Raw genomic sequence first — 24,263 nt, forward strand, 5'->3', positions numbered from 1 at the left:
GCGTATATGCAATTATAATGCTAGTTATGTAATGTAACACTAATATTATTTGATTTATAGTTTTTTTTATTTTAATAAATTGAAGAAAATATGGGAATTGCTGATATAGATAGAGCAAGGGAATATGATTCCGGCATTGTCGGGATATTAATATCTGTTTACATTAGCACAGTATTAGTCTTATTGATTTTACTGGCCTTTTTGTTTGATGTAATAGCTTTAATTGTATTTTTCCCAATATTGCTATTTAGCAGACGATTTAGATTGGCTATATTTGGTTATTCCTTAAAGTTTTTTATGAGATTAGGTAAGATAACAAAATTAACAAATTAATGTAAATATAATGAATAGTAATAGGGGACTACGTTGTTGACATAATAATATGAACGTACATATGCATAGTGACGCTATTAATATTATTTAAACATCCATATATGTATTGTTGTGCACAAATGCGCCCCTGTAAATGCACAATTTTATACAACACATCTTTATTTTTTTGGTACAGTTGTTTCAAGGATAAACCCATTTTGGAATATTAAAGTGTTAAACAATATAAAAAAAGGTTATAATCCATCAAATGCAATAGTGTTTTCTAATCATTTATCATCACTAGACGCATGGGTCATCAATTATACCTGGTATAAATATAATATAAAATTCATTTGCAAGGGATCATTATTTAAAATACCTATTTGTGGGCAATTAATAGCTCTTTCTGATGAAATTCCTATTGTGTTTGGAAAAGGGAGAGGAGGATGGGAAGTAACAAAAGAATCGAAAGAAAAAGCTATGAGATTAGCTAAAGAATATACTGATATGAATTATCCTTTAATGGTATTTCCGGAGGGCACTCGTTCTAATAATGGAAAATTGCAATTGTTTAAAATGGGATTTTTTAAATTTGCAATTGAAAATAATCTAGAAATAGTACCATGTGCATTACATGGATCAAATCACCTATGGTCATTACGTTCAATATTATTTAGAAGGGGAACAGTGTATGTATCCTATGGTGAGCCTTTTCGACCTACCCCAGGAATGACTGTTCCAGAGTTAGCCGAAAAAACCAGAAATATTATATTTGAAATGATTAAAGAGTTCCCAGATTATAATCCATATGTAAGATGAAATAGCTACACGTTATACATCATTATATATATTTTTGTTTGTGTTATTATATTTCACGTTTAAATACTATTATTAAGTTTATTTCAAATATCCCAACTTCCAATGTATTATATCCATTTTAATGAATGCTATATATATTTCCTTTTTTTTTGTGTTATATTTGCAGATTGATCAGTTAGCAACAGAATATTCAGAATCACGAGAGCAGGGTAATATATAACATATTTTTTGTTTATGTTTTCTTAAAGTTATGCATTTTTTGAGGGGCTATGCCCAATTTTATTATAAATATACAATAATAAATTTTAAACAATTTAATGTTTTATATGAAAAGACAATTTGATTTATATTATTTTTTTATTGTTCCCAAACATTTAAAAAAACGATAGAATAATAACCTAACATTTGGTTATGTGTATGCAAAATATGTTTTTAAAATATGATTTAATAAAAAAAACGAAAAAGCATTTCGACATGAATAAAAATTAATTGTTCATGCTTTAAATATTAGGCTTAATTAATCATTATTTTTTAATATTTTATAAAAAATGTAATAAATTTGTTCCTTTTCGGTTCCTCATATTTTGGAACAAAATACCAAGCAATCATATTGCTATGATTTAAATAAAACAGTGGTATATTTTATTTATAATTTTGTATACCATTTATGAATTTTTTTCTATATAAAAAAATTGTTTTTATTTATTATTATTTATTTATTTAATCATTAAGTAAATTAAAAAAATCAATAGAAAGTTATTGTTAAATTGTAAATCGGTAAAATACGTTTTATATGTATACAAAATTATAAATAAAAAAATGATTTATGCTTTTTGGCTGAAAATTAAGTTTTAAAATTGAGAATACCTGAAAATTTTTGAAAAAAATGATGAATACGGGTAATACTACAATAATACAAATATACATAAAGTTCTATATGAGCAAATAGAAGATTCTACAAGTGGGCACATTGCCTTAGTACGTCTAAATATATGTATGTATTTTTTTAATATGCCCATTTTTTGATTACTCAATGGTGATATTTATAATAGTTAGCTATATCAAATAAAAAACACCAGCATTAATTAAAATTCTGTGAAAGAGGATATAAATTTTTCAAACACTAGCAAAACAATTTTATAAAAGAATACAAAACAAATGTCGAACGAACTATTTGACGAAGTTGAATTTATAAATAAACACTTCAATTTTAAAAACCCGAATGGAAATAAAAAATTAGACAAAGATGACCAAAATAAAGTTATCCAACTATTAACAATTTGTAAAAAAAAAATTGAAATAAATAATGAATATAATGAAAGCTATCTAAATAACTATATCAAATCATTAAAGATCCTAATATTCTATATACCATTTAATCCTTCAATTAAAGAAATCATAACGGAAAATAAAACATATGAACAATTGTTTTTAGGAAGAAACCTTATCAATAGTTCCTCAAATTTGTTAAAAGAAAAAAGCAATAATATTCATGATTTAAATGGAAATGACACCAAAATATGTGGACAAAGCAAATGCAACAATCCGGTACCATTATATGATCAGATTAATAAATATGAATTAATATTTTTAATTAATTTAATAACCCATAATGAAAATAATAATAAGGTGTGGAAGTATTTGTATCCCTGGTATTTCTATTACATCATTTTAAATGAGCTTGAACAGGATAACATATTTATGTTACTAAATAATTTTATATTAAACAAAACAACATATGATGAACTAACAAAAGATGACAATATTGCATTTGTTCTTTTTATCTCCTTATTCAATAATTTAAAAAACATAAAAAATGAAGCAACTATTTGTAATTATTTTTATTTCTTTATTGAAAATTGCTTAAAACATGAAAATAAATTGTTTATACACATTTTACAACATATGAAATTACTATACACATATTTTGAATGCTTAACAAAAAAAATGAAAGAAACTGTTAAAGATATTTATAATGAAAATATTACAATATCAGAAAAGTGGAAAATATTTAATAATATAAATAATAAAAACTATGTTTTAAAATATATAATATTTATGTATAGAATAATTTTCGAAGCATTATATAATATTATGGATCAAAAGAATTTTGAAATAGAACCAGTTACTCAATACAAAGAATTATATAAAATTATAATTGAAGAAATTCATTATAATTTAATATTTATCAATGAGATAAACTATTTCCATAATGTTACAGATACACACATTGATTTATATAACAAATATGTTCTGTTTATGGATATGTTTTTACATTATAAAAAAAATAATAATTTAGAAATATTTAAACTAATTTTATTTATTTCCAACATTTTTATTGATTCTTATGAACAGTTAGATTATTTATCATCTTCAGAAAAAAAAAATTATATCGACACTATTTTTACTTACTTGAAAAATATACACAATATGAGAAATGACCATATATCAAAAAAAGAAAATATTCTATATCACAATTTTGTACTTAATAGATATATTATTAGTATTGTAGCAAATTTTTCTGTGGATGGTCAAATTTCTGCTTACATTAAAGAGATACAAGGTAATCATATATAAAAAATGATCTGTCTCTGTTTATTACTCAATAGGAGCCTATTCCTATACTTCATTTATTTTGATTGAAGTATGCATATGGCTCATTTCCCTTTTATCCATTTTATACTTTTTAGGGATTGACGTTTTGAGAAAATTCATGTATGTTGATGATAAGGATCCCTGTCTAGCAGAATATTCTGTTTTGGTATGCTCATTTGAAACGTACTTATTTAGCATTGTTTGTAAAAATATAAAATATTTCAAAAAAATGATGTCTTATTGTATATGTTTATTTATATCTTTTGTAGGCTATTAAACATATAAAGGAAAATGAAAATTTGGATGACCTTTAAAATGAATCATTCCTTTATATTATTAGTTTATTCGTTTGTTTATTTCTACATATGTATGTTAATTAATAGTTTTGCCAACATTCTACATGGCACACTACTTTTTTTTTGTTTAATTTTGAACAATCATAAATACACATAATGCGTATTTTCTCCGTTTCATAACTAATATTTAAATTACATGTGTAATGTAAATTTTTAAAAGAAAAAATATCTTTATCCAGTTAAAGTTACAAAAAAAAATTAGACAAATTATTTAAATGGAAAAATATAAATATGAATATCTTGCAAAATGCACATAATTTTTACTTATAAAAAAAGGATGATTAAAACTAATACAAATATGATAAAAATGGTTAAAAAAAAGTCGGTACTAATATTCCCATTATTGAAAATATATAAGCAACCTTTTTCCCTTTTAAAAATTAGTATATACAAATATACTTTTGATAAAACACAACAGGGTTATCACTTTAATGCATATGCATATATGCATATAGATTATATTCCTCTAGCAAAGTAAAATGAATAATTCTTCAAATCACAAAATTGCAATGTTAATTTTAAAAGATTAATGAAAAAGAATTATTGTTTTATTATTTTATTACATATATATTAATAAATCACATGAAATTCGGTATGGCCAATTTTGTATCATATTTTATGATGGTGTTTTAATAAATCTGTTTATTTTCAATTATCCAAGTGGTAATACAATTTATTATCAATATATATGTGGCTTTATCATCTATAAATGTACACACAAACTTAATTCCCGGGAATAAGTAAGTGCCTACAAATTTTTAATTAAAAAGTTAATTAATTCTTCCTGATTAGTAAAATGATAATCCTGAATATCGGAATTGTAAATTTTATAAATAACATCATTTAATTGGATCGGATTATTCACATTAAATGCTGTATCATTGCTATTCGATTTAATAGAAATAATGAACTTTATTTTATGGGGCTTAAAAATTTTGACTTTCTTTTTAATATTTGCACTATTAGCTGAAAAAAATATATAGGAATATATATTTTTATTTAATAATTTTTTTGATACATCATAAGCAACTAATAAATTCTCTATTTCATAAACTTGAATTAAAATTTTAGGACAAGAGTAATTAAATTGTCCAGTATTTAATTGGGATGAAATTAAATTATTTGTGCATTCAAAATTATTTTGATAATCATGTAACAATGAAAAATTGTTGAAAATTTGGAACTTATCCCCTCCTGATGTTGTTTGAGTATTCATTGATAATTTATCATTGGATTCTGTTATCTTTGTAAAAATTTTTTCCAAATATATTTCAACACCATATGCTTTTATATGTACAGATGAATTATTTTTTACACCATTATCATTAGTATTATTATGACTTATATTGGCACATTTCTGATTATTCATATTTCTTATTAGTTTGTCAAACTTCCCACCATGAGCTATTATGTCTTTATTCTTACTATCTGATATAACATAAAATATTATTTCGTTAGAGAAAACATTTTCATCATAATTTAAGAAAATATCAAAATATACATTTTCAATTATTGTATTTGTTCCAATAAATTTGTTAATATTTTTAACTTTATCTAATACAGACAATAAATTTATTTTTTTTTCTTTATTCTCCATAACTTTAATACATTTTTCTGTTTCATTCGAATATTTTTTATGTCCATCATATTCTGTTCTACAATTATCATTTTCATGACTTGGATTTTCTTTTTCATCATAAGTCACCAAGCTATTGTTATTTATTACATTAATATTGCTACTGTTAGCATGCCCACTATTATTGGTACATCCTATATTATTATTGCCCCCGTTTTTACAACTGCTCTTGGGTGTGTTCATACTTCCCACATTATTAATAGTAGTATTGCACATAATACTATTATTGTAAGTATTGTTGAAATCTGAATTTCTTTTGCTTAAGGGATCAAATAGGAACTTTTCTAAAATACTAAAATATTCATCTATTTTATTAATCTCACATTTTATTTGAAACAAATTAAATATAAAATCAGTTACTTTTGAAATATTATTATTTTCTAATTTAAATTTTTGTATCAACAATGATATTGCTGATTTATTTATTAATTGGGAAGAATTTTTCTTTAAAATTATTGCCAAGTCATAAGATGTATCCTCAGGCAAATCCAAACATTCAATCAATATCAATGGTAACAAATCGATATATGACCAGACAAATATCAATTTGTTAAAATAAGAAGCATGATTACATAAAGTATATATCGATACAAAAATATCTGAATTTGCAAATATTGATATATAATTAAATTCTTCGTGAGAATAAACATTTTTTGTATTTATTAAAATGCAATAAAATATTTTTTCTACTTCGTCTGGATATAAATTAGTAGTACTCATATCTTTTTTTGGTTGTTTATTTTTAGCTATTTGATATTTGTATGTATATCCTTTAGTATAAAATTTCCAAAACAACAGTGTTTCATTATATTTATCATAACTATCTATGTTTTCATATATATATTCGGAAAAAGACAAAAAAAATGAATTTCGCAAAGTTATAATATTACCATATATGTCTAGCAAGTATACCACATTTTCAATATTATTACACGCATTTGTATTTATAAATATGCTTTTACATTTGTTTTCTTTCTTCTTATTTATATTATAAGAATAATTATATTCATCAATTGTTATATTTTCAAAGTTTATATAATATTTATTTCGTAAAATTATAGGTGTTATTAAAAAGATTGCACCTCTTTTTTTAAAAGACAATATAATTTTCTTTTTTATACTTTTCTTTATATTTGATTCTTCTGAAAATATTTTAGCTCCTTGAAATGCTACCATATCTTCTTTTTTTATCGAATTCTTTTCAATTTTATTATCATTTTTTTCAAATAGTGTACTAATTATTGTCTGCACTTCCTCACAGTTCCTTTTTTTCTCAACTAAATTATAAATCTCATTAAACTTTTTCTCATATGAAAAGAAAAAATTTTCATGTAATAAGCTATAAGCGGATAACCTTTTCTGTGGATCAATTTCTAATAAACTTAACAAAAATTGAAATATCTTATTATCTGATCGTATGCTTTCTGGGTATATACATTTCAATAGGTTAGATAACACTATTGATCTTTCCATTGATGTTGAAAAAGGCTCATGAAACATTTCAAAAAAAACAACTCCCAATGAAAAAATATCCGCTTTTTGATCAAAATGTTCACCATTTATTTGCTCAGGGGACATATAATTAACTGTTCCTGCTGATGGGTTTATTTGGGTATTATCAATTTTGGTAGTTAAACCAAAATCTCCTATTTTAGCTGATAAAATGTCATCATTTATTTGTAAAAATATATTTGATGGTTTTATATCTCTATGCATTATTTTCATATCATGTATATAATATATTCCCTTTAAAATTTGTTTAATCAATTCCCATATTAATTTTTCATTTTTATAAATAAAACCACAGTCTATTGCTTCTCTTAATGTTTTTCCTGGACAATATTCCATTAATATGTATAAATATTTTTCATTTATTTTTATACTCTCTTTATTCTTTTTATTATAATAATTTCGTATATTGTTTATTTCATCTATATAGTATATATTCTTTTTATTTTCTTTATTTTTCTTTTTTATTACCGATTTATAATTATTTTCAATTTCTTTAAAAAGATAATAGTCTATGTTATTTTCCACCCATGCGTCATAATACCTCACAATATTTTCATGCTGCAATTTAGCAATCATTATAACTTCTTCCATTATAAGACTGTTGTTTTCATTCATGATGTTGTTACCGGAGCTAAAAGACCTAGATGCCATGTGCTCAATATCATTACATTTGTTACCCTTTTTGACATTATTATTATATTTTCGGGCCATGTCGTTTTCATTTTCTCGTTTGTTAGAACTATAGCTGCTTAAGGTTATTTTTTTCACAGCATAAGCTATATTAAATTTTTTATTTTTAACTTTCATAACGTAACCAAAACCACCACACCCTAGCACACTTTCTTCTGAAAAATCTCGATAATACCGAGAATATTTGTTAATAATTTCTTTACATATTCCATTCCCATTACTTGCCAATAAAACAGTTAGCGGTATATTTTCCTTCATAATTTTAATAAATTTCTTTTTTTTTCTCTCTTCTTTTTCATATATATTATTTTTGTCGATTTCTGTCATATTATTCAATTTTATCTTTTTTGTTTTATTTAAATAATCTGTTTTAAGAAAATCACTAATTTCTTCTGCGTCTTTTATTGAAAATTTTATATCTTCTCTTTTACTATTTCTTTCTTCGGTAGAATAATTAATTGATTTATTATTATCATCATGTTTGAAGTTTTCTTCAATTTTATTTTTTCCCTTTTTTTCTAGCAATTCATTGAATCCATCATTTTTCATTTTTTTTGTTATATTCATATTCGCTTGTTTTCTCTTTACAATTTCACTGTCTGTATCTGCCCCGGATTTATTTATTCCCCGTTCTAGAAATCCTGAACTGCTAATTTCATTAAATTTGCTACTACCTGAAAGGCTACCCATGTTATTTGTAAAACTAATATTATCTTCAGAAAAGGATCGAACAGTACATGTCTTTCTCTTCAGCTTTGCATTTGTCTCTTCACTTTCATTTTCTGTATTCGCTTTTATATACCCCTTTGAATATTCAGTAAAGTGTTCTTTTTTTTTTAAAGCAGTATTATCCAATTTCTTTTCTTTTTTTTCGACTTTTATAGTATCATTCATTTTGGATTCTAAAATAGGTTCTACGTTTTTATCATCGACCCAACAAGAACATTTCATAGAATTATAATCATTAGTGTGAGAATATAAATACATAATACTGTCTTTAAAATTTAATTTTTTTTCTATAATATAATTTAAAAACGTCGTTATTTTGTAGTAATAACATTTATGTAATTTAGAATTATCTAAACTATAATTATATTCCTTTTTATTAAAATCTATATTCACACTAATATCAGCATATCCCAATTCATACTTATTTGACCCATAATTATTTTTATCCACATTTATTCGTATATTGAGAATAATACACTCATTTTTAGAATTAGACGTATCTTCTGCAAACATTATTCCGTTTGTTTCTTCATCGTCCATGACCTTTTTCAGTAATCTACAAAAAAAATAAATAAAATTTATGTAATAAAACAAGGATATAAAATTTTGTTTGCACATTTTTTATCATTTATCCTTTTATTACCCTTCCTGAATAATATCTATATCAATATCTTTAATCGATGACAAGGTGTATATATCATTTATAAGTTTCCCAGCAGACACTAGGGGATCATCCCCATTATTTATTTTGTCCGTTTCCATCTGTTATGTTTCTATTTTTTCAAAGCATCATCATATCTATATGTTTATATATTTATTCATGTACGAGCCGTTCGATTTATGCGAACTCACAAACTATATATTGTAATATTGTGAAGCTGTAATACAAGAAAAGGCTTGGAATTATATACTTAAAAAAAACAAAAAAAATATGATATTTTTTAAATGTTTCTATAACATTTTCAAAGCATATATATGCTTGTTTTTATTCTTTTAAAGCTTAAATCCTTTTATAATAATGATTTTTGAATTTTTTCATAATTATTTTGTCTTAATCATTTCATTATTTCGTCCTCGCCTTTTTCAAATAATTCATAATATTGCAGCGCTTCAAATTATTTGCTCTTCCTTTAGTCTATATCACCTTTTTTCATACATAATTTGTCAGTAATCTAATTTTGTTTTTATTTTATTATTCCATTCTTTTGTTTATATATTTATTTTTATGTGTGAACAAAAGGTGTAATTTTGTAAGCCAATATCTCAAAAAAAATTAATGTGTTTACAAATATTGTATACTCATAAATAAATCATCTTTTTTACAGCATTAAAAAAATTAACAAAAAAAATATAGAATATTTAAACATTTGAATAAGCTAATATTTACTTATTTAATCATATATTTTTTATAAAATTTAAATATATATTTTGATCAAATTTTTTAAAATTATAGCAGCAACCCATTATTGCTTTCATACACAAAAAGTAAATGAAAAAAATTGTATACACCTTTATAAAATGTTAGTTCGCTTAATTTTAAACTAAAAAATAGGAAAGCATTAATATGTATATTTATATATGACTATTTTATTTATTAATTTTTTGCATATTATTTCCATCGAATAACATTCTTCAAAAAAAGTTCATTATTTCCTACTTTAAAGGTTATAAATTTTAATTATAAGCAGTTTACGAATATTATATAATATGACTTTTCATGGATCTTAATATATGCCCATAAGCATATTACATACATATCTTTGGACAATCAATTTTTAAATTTTGTATACATAAAATTGTATTATATTTATACACCCACACAATAACATAAATATATCATGCAAATATATATCTATATTACTTATGTTTGTGTGGGCATTTTATCTCTATTTGATATATGCAAAATCAATTACATTTCTCTAAACAAAAAATAATAATAAGCATTTTTGTTCTATTCAAATCGTAAAAGAATAAATATTAATTTGAGAAAATTATTTATTGGCTAGCCATATTAAATACCATTACACACATTAACCCCACATTGGAAAATAAATTTCTTAAAGTGAGATACTTTCTTTATTTTGATAATTATAAATAATCATTTGGATATATTCAATTTTTTTTTATCCTTTTGAATTGTAAAATTTCAAAATTAAGACAAACAAAAAGTTATTAACAAATTAATTCCGCCAAAAAAATAATCGAAATATAAGACACTTCCGTTTGTAATATATAATTATTACTCCTTCAATTCATTACTATTGCAATGTTATTAAATAAAAATAAAATTTATTATATAATTATAACCACATAAAATATATACGGCATATGCATGTAGGAATAAAAAATGCACATGCATCCCCTTTTAATGCATTTCCCAGTGTATACCTAAGAATACAACATGGTCGGCATTACTTTTTATGAAAGTTTAGCATATCATTTTTTTATTTTTGCATAATGACAACTGATAAAAATCAGGATTCTATAGACTTAATCACAAAAATAAAAAAAACGAATGCATAGGTTTTACTTTTATTCTATTTTATTTTTTACGAAAAAAAGGATTACCAACATTTAAAAAACGAAGCGTTTAAAAAATTTTTGTAAAATTGTTGTTTTTCTTTATGCTCTTTTTATTATTTGTTCAATCTTCCCTCATATACAAAACAAATAAATCACAAAATATGTAAGCCTGAGAATTTCTTAATTTAATTTGGAAAATATAAATAATTACATAGGAAAAAACAATAAATAAACTCGTAAAATCGCCAATTATATAACTAAAAAAATGATACTACCAACTTATTAAATACGAAAAAAAATATAGATATCATAATTGAAAGTGTTAAAAGAATTATGAATAAAAAAAGAAAATGATTCCAGCATTTTTTAAATACATCCCATATTATGCGTATATAACATGTATCTAATTTTAGCGCTTCTGGGTATATGATAAAAAAACAAAGAAATAGTTTTATTTTGGCTTGTGAATATTTATTTTTTTACTTTTTTTGAATTTTATGATTTCAATATTTCACCATTTTACCATTTGTTTAGTCTTTTATTCATTCAAAAAATGACTTGAGCATTTTCCTTACACATACATTTTTCCACTTTTTATATTTGTTATACATACAACTTTGAAATGATAAAATGAATGACATAATTTCAAAAGATAATCAAATAAAATCTAAGAACTTCGTAACAATTTATACTATCCGTATGTATTTAAATGGTTTTATAATTGGATATGTTTTCAGAAAAGAAATTTATAAAAATTTTTATATCCATAAGAATGATAATATAATCTTTAATATTATAAAAAAAAACAAATTATCATCAATTTATAATAACTATAAAAAACCGACATATATATCGAAAATTACTTTACGCTACAAAACAAGAAACTATTTATTTAAAAAGCTGAATCCATATAATAATAATCAAAATTATCAGCATACCTACAAAACGATTTTATTCCACAAATTACCCTATTTGAAAAGAAACATTCACATCCCTAATTTTTTTGCCGTTAGATTATCATTTTGGACATGTAATAAAAATATACACACGAAAAAAATTAAACTTGTATTTATATGAATATTGCTATAAGCATATGCAATATTCTATAAGTAAAAAATAACTGTTTCAAAATAATCATATTTTGTTGCAAATTTATTAACGTACATATTTTTTAGGCATATGCTCCGCTCTATGTTGGCATTTAAACAAACGGATAGACAATATAGCAATTTCCTCTACTCTTTCTGGGCTTATAGCTTCATCCACAAGGTTAGACAATATATTTTTTTTTCTTGCAATAATGTCTTGTATCATTATGTTAAATATTATACACTTATGATTATAGATTCAACACATTTAATTATTCCAATTTATATTATATAAATAATTTTATTTTTTTAGTAAAACATTTTTTAGAGAATCCACAAAAGTTTTTATTCCTAATTGGTTTGGATGCATCATTAGGTAAGATCAATTTCAAAAAAAATAATTAAAAGTAAAAATATTTTCATAAATTCATGCCACTTTTATTATGATACAATTTTTTAGCTATGTCATTTTTATTTAAAATATTGAAAAAAAATCACTCCAACTTTTTCTGCTTATTCGGGATCACAAAACAACATCATAATACGATTTGCCCAAGAAGTACAAACATATATACCTATTCCTTTTTTATACATGAAAAATTATAATAATGAATATTAGTTGCTGTTTAATTAGAAATAGCACATAATTCATCATTTTTCGAATTTATTTTTTTCCGTATATTTTCCTATTTGTTTCGTATTACCATTTTTAACCATAAACACATGCATATTATGCATATTATAATAACACCATTAAATTAAAAAATAAAAAATAAACTCCCTAATTGTGCCCAAAGCATACAAATTGTAAAAGAATATTCAATATATATTGGAAGATTGAAAAAGCTCCAATGTAGGATATTATACATATTCAATTTTTTTAATGATCATTTTTAATTAATATCAAAGTTACATATATATTGTTTTATCATAATTTGACAATTTCTCCAAAACATATAATTAATACAAGAAATATACGTACACCCAACTCATATACATATAAAATATGCATAAATCTTGTGTCATACTAGTTCTAAAAATATCCACCATCACATACATATAATATACACATATAGTTATGCATGCATGTATATATAATATATATATGCTTGATAAAAAGTATGAAGTATTAATACAGTGTTGTGATAAAGAATATTATATATAAATATACATGGAACTACATTTATGACCACGTGCATGTATATACATATTTTAAGTAAGTACATAAATTGGAACATGCGAGAAATATTGCATGTTGCTTTATTATTTTTTAGACATTTAAATTACATATTTATATTACACTTTGTTATGTTATTATTAGTATTAAACAATATTTCGAGATTTTCTTATTTTTGGTGATTTATATCCATTTAGTAAACATATTTCTTTTCATATAATGAGGCGCCAGCAGTACTTCCTCCTGCTCCTCCCTTATATTTTCCGTATGTTGCCAATGAGTTTGCTTCAGCTCTTTGTAATAAAACTTCTCGTGCTTTAGCAACATTTTCTTTCTTTCCTTGCCAGGTGCTTAATACAGATGCTTGTAAAGCTCTACCATAGGAAAATGTTAGTGCCCATGGGTGTGGACCTAATACATTGATAGAATTTAAATTGACTGATGCATCTTCTTCTGATTGACCTCCTGATAAAAATACAACTCCTGGTAAAGCTGGTGGTACTGTTCTTCTTAAAGTTCTTACTGTGAAGAAACCAATATCATCTGTTTTGGTTTTTTCAGTACAATCATATCCAGCTGTTACCATATTTGGTTTTAATAAAGCTCCTTCTAATAATACACCATTATCATGTAAAGCTTTAAATACGCTTGCTAAAACCTTTTGGGTAACAGTTGCACATACTTCAATTGTGTGGCCTCCATCAGCCAAAATTTCGGGTTCAACAATTGGAACAAGTTTATTTTGTTGGCATATAGCTGCATATCTAGCTAATCCCCATGATACTTCATGGATAGATAAATCAGTTGGTTTGCCTTTAACTGGATCAATTACTAAAACTGCTCTCCATTTTGCAAACCTTGCACCAGCTTTATAATATTCTTTGCACCTTTCTGCTAATCCATCTAAACCTTGGGTTGATTTTTCATCGTCAGTACATGGGATACTAACTAAACCTTTGTCAACTTTAATTCCTGGTATTATATCTTCATCATGTAATAAGTTTACTAATGGTACACCAGCTTCATTTTTTTGGAATAAAGTTTCTTCAAATAAAATTGCACCTGAAATGAATTTTCCTAATCCTTTAGTTCCAAATAATAAATCTCTATAGTTAGCTCTATTTTCAACGGTATTCTCGATTTTTATATTATCGAATCTTTTCTTAATTGTTTGTGTTGATTCATCTGCAGCTAAAATTCCCTTTCCTGGTGCTACAAGTTTCTTAGCTGTTTCAGCAAGTTCATGGGCAACTTCCTTTGGAAGTTTCATAGGGGCATTTTTATATTCTACGCATGCAACCTATATTGAAAAAAAAAAAAAAAAAATGAGAATAAGATACAATTAAGATATGGTTTCACATTATTTGGAAATTTCCATTATAAATATATAATTTAGCAAATATAAATGATAACGTATTTTATCATCCTATTCGCTATCATTCAAACTACACGTGCTATGCATATATATTTATATAGGTGCTACAATAGTATGCATAAAATAGATGAATATTATTCATATACACTAAAATACAAAGTTTTTCATATTTCTTAATATAAAGCATATATCACATCATGACTAAGCAAATATACATATATATATTATTGGGTATGTTTATTATTTTTTAAGTACCATTGTTGTAACTAGTTTAAAAAGATATATTTAATTTGTTTTATATAGTATTTTTTTAATTTATATTAATTAAAAAATTGCATATAATTAGGTTAATTAAATTAGAAATAAATATAAATATTATAGTTGTAACATAAAGTGGAAAATTATAAAATTATTAACTATTTAACATATTTTTTTTGTTTACTTATCTATATATTTAATATAATGATTATGCATATAAATAATAATAATATTCAAACTCTTATTAATCATATGTATATAAGTGGTTCCACCCCGTAATAACACCATAAAAAATACGTAATTTTTTTTTATAGAGAATCATCAGGTAATTTATATAAAATTTAATTATAAGATATGCACATAATATATTCAAGTATAAACAAAAAAACATAATATATATGCAATATCTTAATCAAAAAATGCTCTAGCGCAAAGTCACATATTTATAAACTACTTAAACTTACAGTCTCCTTTTGAAGGCATTTTTTTTCTTTTTTTGGTGCCTTAGTATATCGCAAAATAATTTATTAAACGAATGTAATATAATAAATGCATGTATAACACAACAAAATAATATGTACGATATATATATGTAAACTCTATATATAATTGGGCGCGATTTTGGAAAATATGTAAAAAATATATTACATATATATAAAAATATAAGGCGTAAATTATTACGTTTCCATGCATATAAAATATTTTACATGTATTTATAAATATATATTTAATGTTACCATTTTGGAAATAATATCAGATTATAGTAAGGGTTATATTAATTCAACGGTATAAGCTTTGGAGGTCTCTATAAATAAAGTTATATTTTTTTCCCTTCGTATTATGAAACTTAATTATTGGAAAATTTTCCAAATATTTTGAAATAAAAAGCGTATATCTTTTTTGTTTATAATTTTTTTACGTTATTTATTTATATCTTATTTTTTTGTTTAATTCTTCCGTTGGAGACAATCAGTATAATTTTTTTTTTAATGCCTTTTTATTTTGGGAATAATATTAAATCATGTCTGTTTTTTCATATAAAATATATGCATATATTTTCTTTAATTTTATAATTGGCAAAAATGAATAAATATGACATCATATATATATATATATATAAAGTTTTTTTAAAAATAAGAAAATATCAACTTGCTATTTATGTATATATTTTCCATTAAATGTGTAAGACAAAAATAAATTATAAATATATTTAATTTAACTGAAAAAAATAATAAGTTAACCCCATCATATTGCACTTAATAATTAAAGCATATCAAACTAGTTATAAGAAATGTTTACGTCTCTTTAATTAACTGTTTTTTTCAGTCTCTTATTTTAATTACGGCAAACATGCTATTACATGTAAATCCGCGAAAACTTGTTAAATTGGAAAAATTTATAGGATTTATAAATATATTCATATACTTTTTGTACTTTTCACAAACTATATAAAATATTTTTACCAAATAATTATATATTTTAAACAAGTAATTTAAAAAAAAACAATTCCTTTTCCTCTTTTGCTTAATAGCAAAGACTCTAGGAAAACAAGCACTTTATTTTGCGACCAAATATAATCATATAATTATTGGTAACAGCAATATTTTTAATGTACTCCCTTTTCCCATAATAATATATATACGACAATTGCTACAATTTTAAGGTTAATAATTTTATCTTAGTTTACTGATCCATAGTTAATCGTATGAACTTTTGTCTGCATACGCTTTATATTTCGGTGTTAATTTTTATTAAACCCATTTTTTAAATTCATTAAAATATATAATATGATAAAAATATCTTAAATAATGTTTTCATTTTTTATGGCACAATTATATGCAGTTTGTTTATACACAACACCTATATAACATCCTACCCAAACAAACATATAATTAAAGAGCTAACTCACCGTTATAGAAAAAAATATTGAAATATAATAATGTGCTCATTGTCTTATTTTAAAAAAACATATAATGAAATAAGTTCGTTTATATAAAGATTAAATGAAATATCACAAATAGTTTTCCCCTTGTATTAATTTTATTTTATTTTTTTGACCCTTCAATAAATTCCGCTAATAAAGCATACATATTTTATATTTTTTAAAAAGGCAGTTTAAATTATAATGTGCAATATTGTAGGGCTTAATTCTTTTTAAATAATTAATATATTATATATATGCATATATTATAGTACCTAAAGGAACACTATTTTTATATAATCAAATTGTAAATATGTTTCGTTTCCTTTAAAAATACCACATCCTTTCGTTTTTTATTTGTAATAGAAATTATTTATTTATTTAAAAATATTTTTGGGGTTATACACAATGTAATAAAAATTTACTGAACTTTCAGATAATTTTTTTTTTAAAATGCTTGAAAAAATAAACACATTTCCTTTGATTCGAGAAATCTATAGGAATAATCATCAAAAGAAATTTGCATTCATAAAACTGATGAATAAAAACACAGATATTAATAAAATATTTCCTTTTAATAAGGATGCTAATCAAAGCCCTCCAAATGGATATAACTTATTCGGTAGCCAATTTTCATTCACACCCTTCAGTAACTTATTAATATATAACAACAACAATAATAATAATAATAATACATGCTTCGAGTTTAACCATAATACAATTAACCCCACTTATAATAACAATATAATTCATCCATTATGCAAGCATAAAAATAGTGACTATATAAATCGCAAATTTTCAAATATACTAGGTGAGGACAACCCTAATGGTACATCATACAATAAAGAGAAACAACAAACCTTACTTTTTAGTTGGCTTAAAACTATTAGAAAAAAACAATACTACAAAATTATTGGAAAATTAGGTATTAAGAAAAGGAATGCAGGCATGTATTGGGAATTCTATGTTAATAAAAGAAAAAAAATTAGAAGAAACAAAAGAACCATATGACAAGTTTAGCATATGTAATTTAATATAGTGTAATTCTTATATTTTATTCCATTTTGTTTTATAACATTTAAACTTTATTTTTTTCGTTTTTTTTGTCAAAACTCATTAAAATTGGTATTTCTCATTATAAAAAAATTAAAAAGTAATTTAATTCAAATGTTGGTATAGTAAATAAGGGACCCTTAAATGGGAAAAATAACACAAAAAAGGAAAAGAAAAAGGAAAAAAAAAAAAGTTTGCCTTTTTTACAACGAAACATTGTGTAGTAATCTCGCTCTAAGACAATTCACTACATTGATAAATTTAATCAAACGTAAAAAATATCATAAAAAATAAATGAATATACAAATCCATTAAGTCCAATAGATGATGCCCTAAACTGGGTTATACTTTTTAATTATTATTAAATTGTTGTGCATATTTTTATCCGCTTTTTTCAGATATCACATTTTAAGCATTCACATATTTCTGTCTAATGATACAGGCCCATAAATGGATAAATGTACTATGAAAAATTTATGTTTTGTTTTAGAAATTTCATATGATGTATTTCTTGTTTGCAATAAAATCAGAGAATCACTTTGTGGTTTTACAATCTGAATTAAACTATCCTTAACATTAAGTGACTGATTTATATTATCAACTTTGTTATTCTCTTCTTCTTTGTTTGCAAAGCCATTTTCAGTTTTATACACTTTAATTGTTACATCATCATCTGGATGTACATATGGAATGTATAAACATGTGACCTTCTGACCATTGTCCATATCCCCATACCCACCTTCTGCATGTTTTTTTAAAAAAGATTTATTTGGTGAATAATATAAGAATCGAAATAATGTACATATTTGTAATGATAAATTTGCTTTTTTATTTAATTCATATGGAATTAATGATAATTCCTTTAATAATTTATATAACCCTTGTTGTTTCTCTCTATCCAAACTAGTTATATAAGCCCAACAATAAAAATCAGTTCTTATATTTTTATATTCACTATTAAACTCATTAAATTGATTATTATATTCAATGAATATCAGTTCCTCATATATAAGCTTCATATATTTCCCCATAAAATTTAGTTGTATGCTTACATTAGAATTCATTAAATTTGCAATCGTCTCTGATTGAATCCTATTTAAATCATGTTCTTTCATATTTAACGGGTTTGCTAATGATATAATGTCTTTTGTATTTTTACAATGAATTTCTTTTATTTTTTTTTTTACCTTTGCAATTATATATTTATTAAAAACTGTTTTTAATATATATGTTCTTAAGAAATGATCTGTTTCTATATCTATTTGATTTTCTTTATTTCTATTTCCATTTTTTAATGCTTCTTTAGTTAATATATTATTGTAAATTGTATATGCTTTTTCAGCTATATTATTTAATGACTTTTTTATATTTTCTTCACTCTTTTCATTATCTATAATTTCTCCTAATAAATCATTATCATCTTTTTTAAATTTATATGACCTTATATTTATATTACATTTTTCTTTGTGACATGATCCACATCCTTTATGTATTTGGGGTTCTGTTCCCATTTCAAGTCTTATCGAATTTTCTAATTCTAAGCATTTTTCATAATCAAAACATTCATATAGATAATTATAAAATTTATTTAAAACAGTCTCATCCCATTCGGCCTCCATATATGGGTGTAATAATTGTCAACATATAAAATAACGGGAAAGAAATGAAAAACGAAAGAGAAAAAATATAACAAACTACAAAGCTCTACCTTTTTGAAGTTTATTCATAATTTTTAAGTGCTAACTAAAAATATTCGAAGCCTTGTATTAGTGTGTATACCGGCCTATTTTTTATTTATCACATTTTTAGTTATGTTTTTCATTACTTATTCATTACATAATTGCAATCGCAACTTATTTTATCTTTTCAAAATTAATTTAATAATAAACCTATAGACAACATATTTCGAGCTAAGCCAAAAAAATTATTATAATAAGCTACTTTGATTAATAAAATAAAAATATATATTTTATTTATAAGAATTAAACAATAATGCAAGCAAAAATATATGTATATAAAATAATATTTTTAGTGCTCGTAAATAATTATTTTATATATTCTTCGTAAGGTTATCACATTTTACATTAAATATTTTTTTTTTTCACTAAGTGATTTTTTTTTTAAATATTTTTATCATGTTTTATATTAATAAAAATTCCAAAGTTCATATAAAATATGTGCCGACAATTTATGCAAAGCCATAAGGTTAAAAAATATATAATAAAAGAAGAAAAATAAAATAATGTAAATTATGACAGTTTAATGTGTGGTTTGTGAATTTCAAATTACGCGAAAAAACAGGATAACGTAAAAAGTGTTAAAATAAAGCAAAAATAAAAATTCACTGCAAATATATACACATCAAATTTGGTATATCTCTTAAATTTATTAATTTTTTTTTTAATTGTATCCCATATATTAAAAAGCCTATTAAACGATAGAATAATAGTTTTTATTTCACTTGATGAATATTTTATTTTCTCCATCATTTGGTACTTCCAAATAAAATCTTCATAATGTTTTGTTTCCATGGTAAATTGGAACTAAAATAATTTTTAACTTCTTGAACACACTCAGATACTTTAATTTCCTTTTCACCACCAGATCTTGATTTATCTAAAGTCAGCTCTCTTAATTTGATGATCCCTCTTTCAATTTCATCCCCTATTATAATAACAAGTGGTATTTGTTTTTCCAAGGCATAGCTAAATTGTTTTTGTAATCTTTGATCACTAAAATATACAAATTCAGCTCCTATATTTGCCTTCCATAATTTTTTACACAATTCAATAGTTTGCTTAAATGCATTTTTATTAGTATTACATATAAGTACTTCAACTTCATTATCTTTTAAATTCAATTTCGATTTATCATTCGCATTACTCGATGCATTGTCACCACTTGCACTATTTTCGGAACATAAAAGTTGTGTCATTTTTTTTCTAACTACATCTTCAGCAATAGTAATGATTCGTTCTATTCCTATAGATGCACCAACCGATGGTATATATTCTTTTCTTTTATTTCGAATCAAATAATCATATCTTCCTCCTGCCCCTATACTACCTAAGCTCGTATCAGACAAAAGAACAAACTCAAATATTATACCAGTATAATAATCTAAGCCTCTAGCTAATGATAAATCAAAAGAAAATTGATTTAGCATATTAAAATGTTTAAGTAATTCAAAAATTTGTTCTAAATAATTTATAACATCATTCATTTCTTTTTTATAATTTTCATCAAATTTTGATTCATTTAAATCATTTCTTAAAAATTCAATAACTAAAAATGGTGATAAACTTAATGTTTTCGAAATATATCCCTCGATTTTATCTACTGAATCAACAGATATACCTTTTTCATTTAATAATTCATCTCTAAATTGCTGAAAAGTTATTTTATCTAACTTATCTATACTACTAGAAACAGTTTTTACTTTATCTTTATGTATATTTGAAGATAACAACATGAATTCTAAAATTTTTCTGTGATTAATTTTGCAAATAAAATTACCAATCACATTTTTTAAATTTGTTAATATATCCCAAAATATATGTAATATATGAAAATCAGCTTTTAACGTATCATATTTTCCAACTATATCAAAATCACATTGATAAAACTCTCTGAATCTACCTCTATTCATACTTGGTTCATCTCTCCTATATACTTTGCCTATATGAAATCTTTTAAGTGTATTTAAATTATTAGTATTGAAAAATCGATATAATGGCACAGTTAAATCATATCTTAATGATAAACTTTCACCTCCTTGATCTTTTAAATCAAATATTAATTTTGAATCTTCTCCATATTTATCAATTAGTGTTTCTTTTAATTCAAATACTGGCGTATCAATTTCAACTCCTCCATGTATTAAAAACTTATTTTTTATAAACTGAAAAAAAACATTTCTTAATTGCATATCTTCTCCTGTAAAATCTTTTGTACCTTTTGGAACCTTTAGATTAAAGTTTACATTCTTTTGCATTAGTACTTCAGATATTTCTTTATTATATTTATATGCTGAAAAATTTTTACGTAACATAAAAAAAAGCTTATCAGTCAATAGTTTATTCTCTTGTTTAATTTCTGAAGTATCATATGTTTCACTAACAATTGAATAAAGAAAATTTTTAAACTCAAGACATCCAGCCCCTATATTATACACACAACTTGAAACCTTTTTATTCTTCAGAACCTGTGCTAACGCTTTATTATAAGATTTTATATCATACATTATGTTCATATTTAAACATATATCTGTTAGCAAAATTATCAAATCATTAAATATAATATAAAGCTTTTTTAATGCTTCCAACTCAGATAATCCATCTATATTTGCAATATGATTCTCGATACTTTTTAAATATTCAGTTTCATATAATTCAGTTAGAAATTTTTTTGAATTATTTGCATCTACATTAGAAGCAAAAGTGATCCCGTTAAATGGTGGTCTCTTTAAACTGTCATGCCCATTACCAATATATTCTTTTGTTAAAATAAACGTAGACAATTTTTCAGCATATAAAGGCACAATTTTGGAAACAATACTTATCATATTTTTAATATGTTCCTTAAAATTTTGATTAAAATTTTTACAAAGAAGATTAACATAAGAACTAATTGAATTCATATCTTCTACAGAATCATAATTGGATTTTTCTATAAAATTTTTAAAGTTATGATTTATTGTATTTAAAAAATATTCTCCATCATCATCTAATTTACTTTGTGTATATAAAAATAATAATAAATTGGGACCGAACTTTTTAGAAATTTCTTTATCTTTATCGATTTTAGAATCATGTAACATCCATTTTATTTTTGATATCAAAATGTTTATTGATTGAATATTACTATTATTAATATTATTATTAAATGAATTTTTAAATAATACATCTGTATTTATATTGAATAATTCCAAAATGTTACATAAACAGCAAGTTAAATATTTACAAGAAGAAGTTATTCTATAAAAATTTAAAAACATTAAACTTGTTTTTTCGATATTTTTATTTACAAACACATTAAAATCATTTATATTATATTCTGATTTGCCACTTTTCTGTATATTTTCAATTAAAAAATTTTTTAATATCTCACTATATAAAGAGTTATTATTTTTAAGATAAACAGTATGATTACTTTTATTTGAAACTTGCATATTGTTAATACTGTTACAAACATTTCGTATCAGGTTTAGATCTAAGGCATTTTTAAATCTTAATATATTTATTAAGAAAAAAAAATATAAGCACCTCAGTTCAACAATATCATATGCTAAATGATTTACATTGTTAATAATTCCATTTTTTTCTTCTTTCTCTGAATCCATTATTTTGTCATTTTCTACTTCCCACTTTTCACTTATACTATATGTATGATATATTTTTTCCAAGTCTTCAATACTTTTTCTACTTTCATTTAATTTGTAAAAACAATCCTTAAAGCTGGATGGCTCCAACTTCAATTCTCGATTGTTAACACTGACATCAACCACATCCTTTGTGTTAAATACTTTATTTTTATATATATCTATACTCATTTTGCTTACTATATTATTGTTATTTCTTAAAACGGTGGAAAAAAAATATATATCTTTATTTCGTTTGCTAATTATGTAAACTGGTAAGTTAGAAGGAGGCAAACAACGCATTCCTAGCCCAGCAGAATGTTAGAAAAGTAAAAATAAAAGTTATATAAATTAATTAATATGAAAATAGAAACAAATGAATGAACGCCCTTTGAATAAAGCATATATCATCGGGTATTTTCAAACTTTGTTATTTCTTGCGTAAAACAATATCCATTTGGGAATCGGCATATAATTAAGCTGAGAAAATATATTTATACGAAAATATAAATTATATTTCCTTTATTATAGAAAATGCGGACGTTAAAAAATTCTTAATATAAACAGTTATACATAACAATGTATACAATGGACTATGGCTTATACTTTTAACACAATTATCAGGCACATAAATGTTTTATAGATTTTATACTTCTTGCTACTTTTTTAATTAATTAGTAATTGAAAAAAAAAAAAATCAGATAAAAATATTCCAAAAATTTCATGTAAATAAAAAGAAAAAAAATTAAATAATGGAAACTATAAATTAAGTATAAAAAAATATTTATAAAAATTAAGTTAAAAAAAATATTGTGTAATATTAAAGGATGATGAAAAGGTTTTTATGGCACAAATAAAAA

The 24,263-nt window shown here is 23.3% G+C and overlaps 8 protein-coding genes across 8 annotated transcripts; 4 read left to right on the top strand and 4 right to left on the bottom strand.

Moving 5' to 3' along the window:
- Positions 1-90: 90 nt before the first annotated feature.
- PCHAS_1311400 (1-acyl-sn-glycerol-3-phosphate acyltransferase, putative) lies at positions 91-1,351 on the top strand (the record flags this gene model as incomplete). The annotated part of the gene is made up of 3 exons (XM_738112.1): positions 91-307; positions 509-1,122; positions 1,298-1,351. 3 exons carry the CDS (start codon positions 91-93, stop codon positions 1,349-1,351), a joined length of 885 nt encoding a protein of 294 aa, XP_743205.1.
- A 938-nt stretch (positions 1,352-2,289) lies between these two features.
- Positions 2,290-4,040, top strand: PCHAS_1311500 (conserved Plasmodium protein, unknown function; the record flags this gene model as incomplete). The annotated part of the gene is made up of 3 exons (XM_016799127.1): positions 2,290-3,694; positions 3,822-3,892; positions 3,996-4,040. The coding sequence occupies 3 exons, from the start codon at positions 2,290-2,292 to the stop codon at positions 4,038-4,040; spliced, it is 1,521 nt and encodes a 506-aa protein (XP_016654463.1).
- Positions 4,041-4,830: 790 nt separating this feature from the next.
- PCHAS_1311600 (eukaryotic translation initiation factor 2-alpha kinase 1, putative) lies at positions 4,831-9,411 on the bottom strand (the record flags this gene model as incomplete). Its single annotated transcript, XM_736467.2, has 2 exons — positions 4,831-9,205; positions 9,293-9,411. The coding sequence occupies 2 exons, from the start codon at positions 9,409-9,411 to the stop codon at positions 4,831-4,833; spliced, it is 4,494 nt and encodes a 1,497-aa protein (XP_741560.2).
- A 2,391-nt stretch (positions 9,412-11,802) lies between these two features.
- Positions 11,803-12,739, top strand: PCHAS_1311700 (shikimate dehydrogenase, putative; the record flags this gene model as incomplete). The annotated part of the gene is made up of 4 exons (XM_016799128.1): positions 11,803-12,202; positions 12,348-12,441; positions 12,574-12,636; positions 12,721-12,739. The coding sequence occupies 4 exons, from the start codon at positions 11,803-11,805 to the stop codon at positions 12,737-12,739; spliced, it is 576 nt and encodes a 191-aa protein (XP_016654464.1).
- An 891-nt stretch (positions 12,740-13,630) lies between these two features.
- PCHAS_1311800 (fructose-bisphosphate aldolase, putative) lies at positions 13,631-15,070 on the bottom strand (the record flags this gene model as incomplete). Its single annotated transcript, XM_016799129.1, has 2 exons — positions 13,631-14,737; positions 15,068-15,070. 2 exons carry the CDS (start codon positions 15,068-15,070, stop codon positions 13,631-13,633), a joined length of 1,110 nt encoding a protein of 369 aa, XP_016654465.1.
- Positions 15,071-17,444: 2,374 nt separating this feature from the next.
- Positions 17,445-18,002, top strand: PCHAS_1311900 (conserved protein, unknown function; the record flags this gene model as incomplete). Its single annotated transcript, XM_016799130.1, has 1 exon — positions 17,445-18,002. One exon carries the CDS (start codon positions 17,445-17,447, stop codon positions 18,000-18,002), a length of 558 nt encoding a protein of 185 aa, XP_016654466.1.
- A 458-nt stretch (positions 18,003-18,460) lies between these two features.
- PCHAS_1312000 (prolyl hydroxylase-like protein, putative) lies at positions 18,461-19,663 on the bottom strand (the record flags this gene model as incomplete). The annotated part of the gene is made up of 1 exon (XM_733374.2): positions 18,461-19,663. The coding sequence occupies one exon, from the start codon at positions 19,661-19,663 to the stop codon at positions 18,461-18,463; it is 1,203 nt and encodes a 400-aa protein (XP_738467.2).
- Positions 19,664-20,529: 866 nt separating this feature from the next.
- PCHAS_1312100 (histidine--tRNA ligase, putative) lies at positions 20,530-23,706 on the bottom strand (the record flags this gene model as incomplete). The annotated part of the gene is made up of 1 exon (XM_734024.2): positions 20,530-23,706. The coding sequence occupies one exon, from the start codon at positions 23,704-23,706 to the stop codon at positions 20,530-20,532; it is 3,177 nt and encodes a 1,058-aa protein (XP_739117.2).
- Positions 23,707-24,263: the final 557 nt, after the last annotated feature.

This window comes from Plasmodium chabaudi (assembly GCF_900002335.3).
Source record: "Plasmodium chabaudi chabaudi strain AS genome assembly, chromosome: 13".
Taxonomy (NCBI): Eukaryota; Apicomplexa; class Aconoidasida; order Haemosporida; family Plasmodiidae; genus Plasmodium; species Plasmodium chabaudi.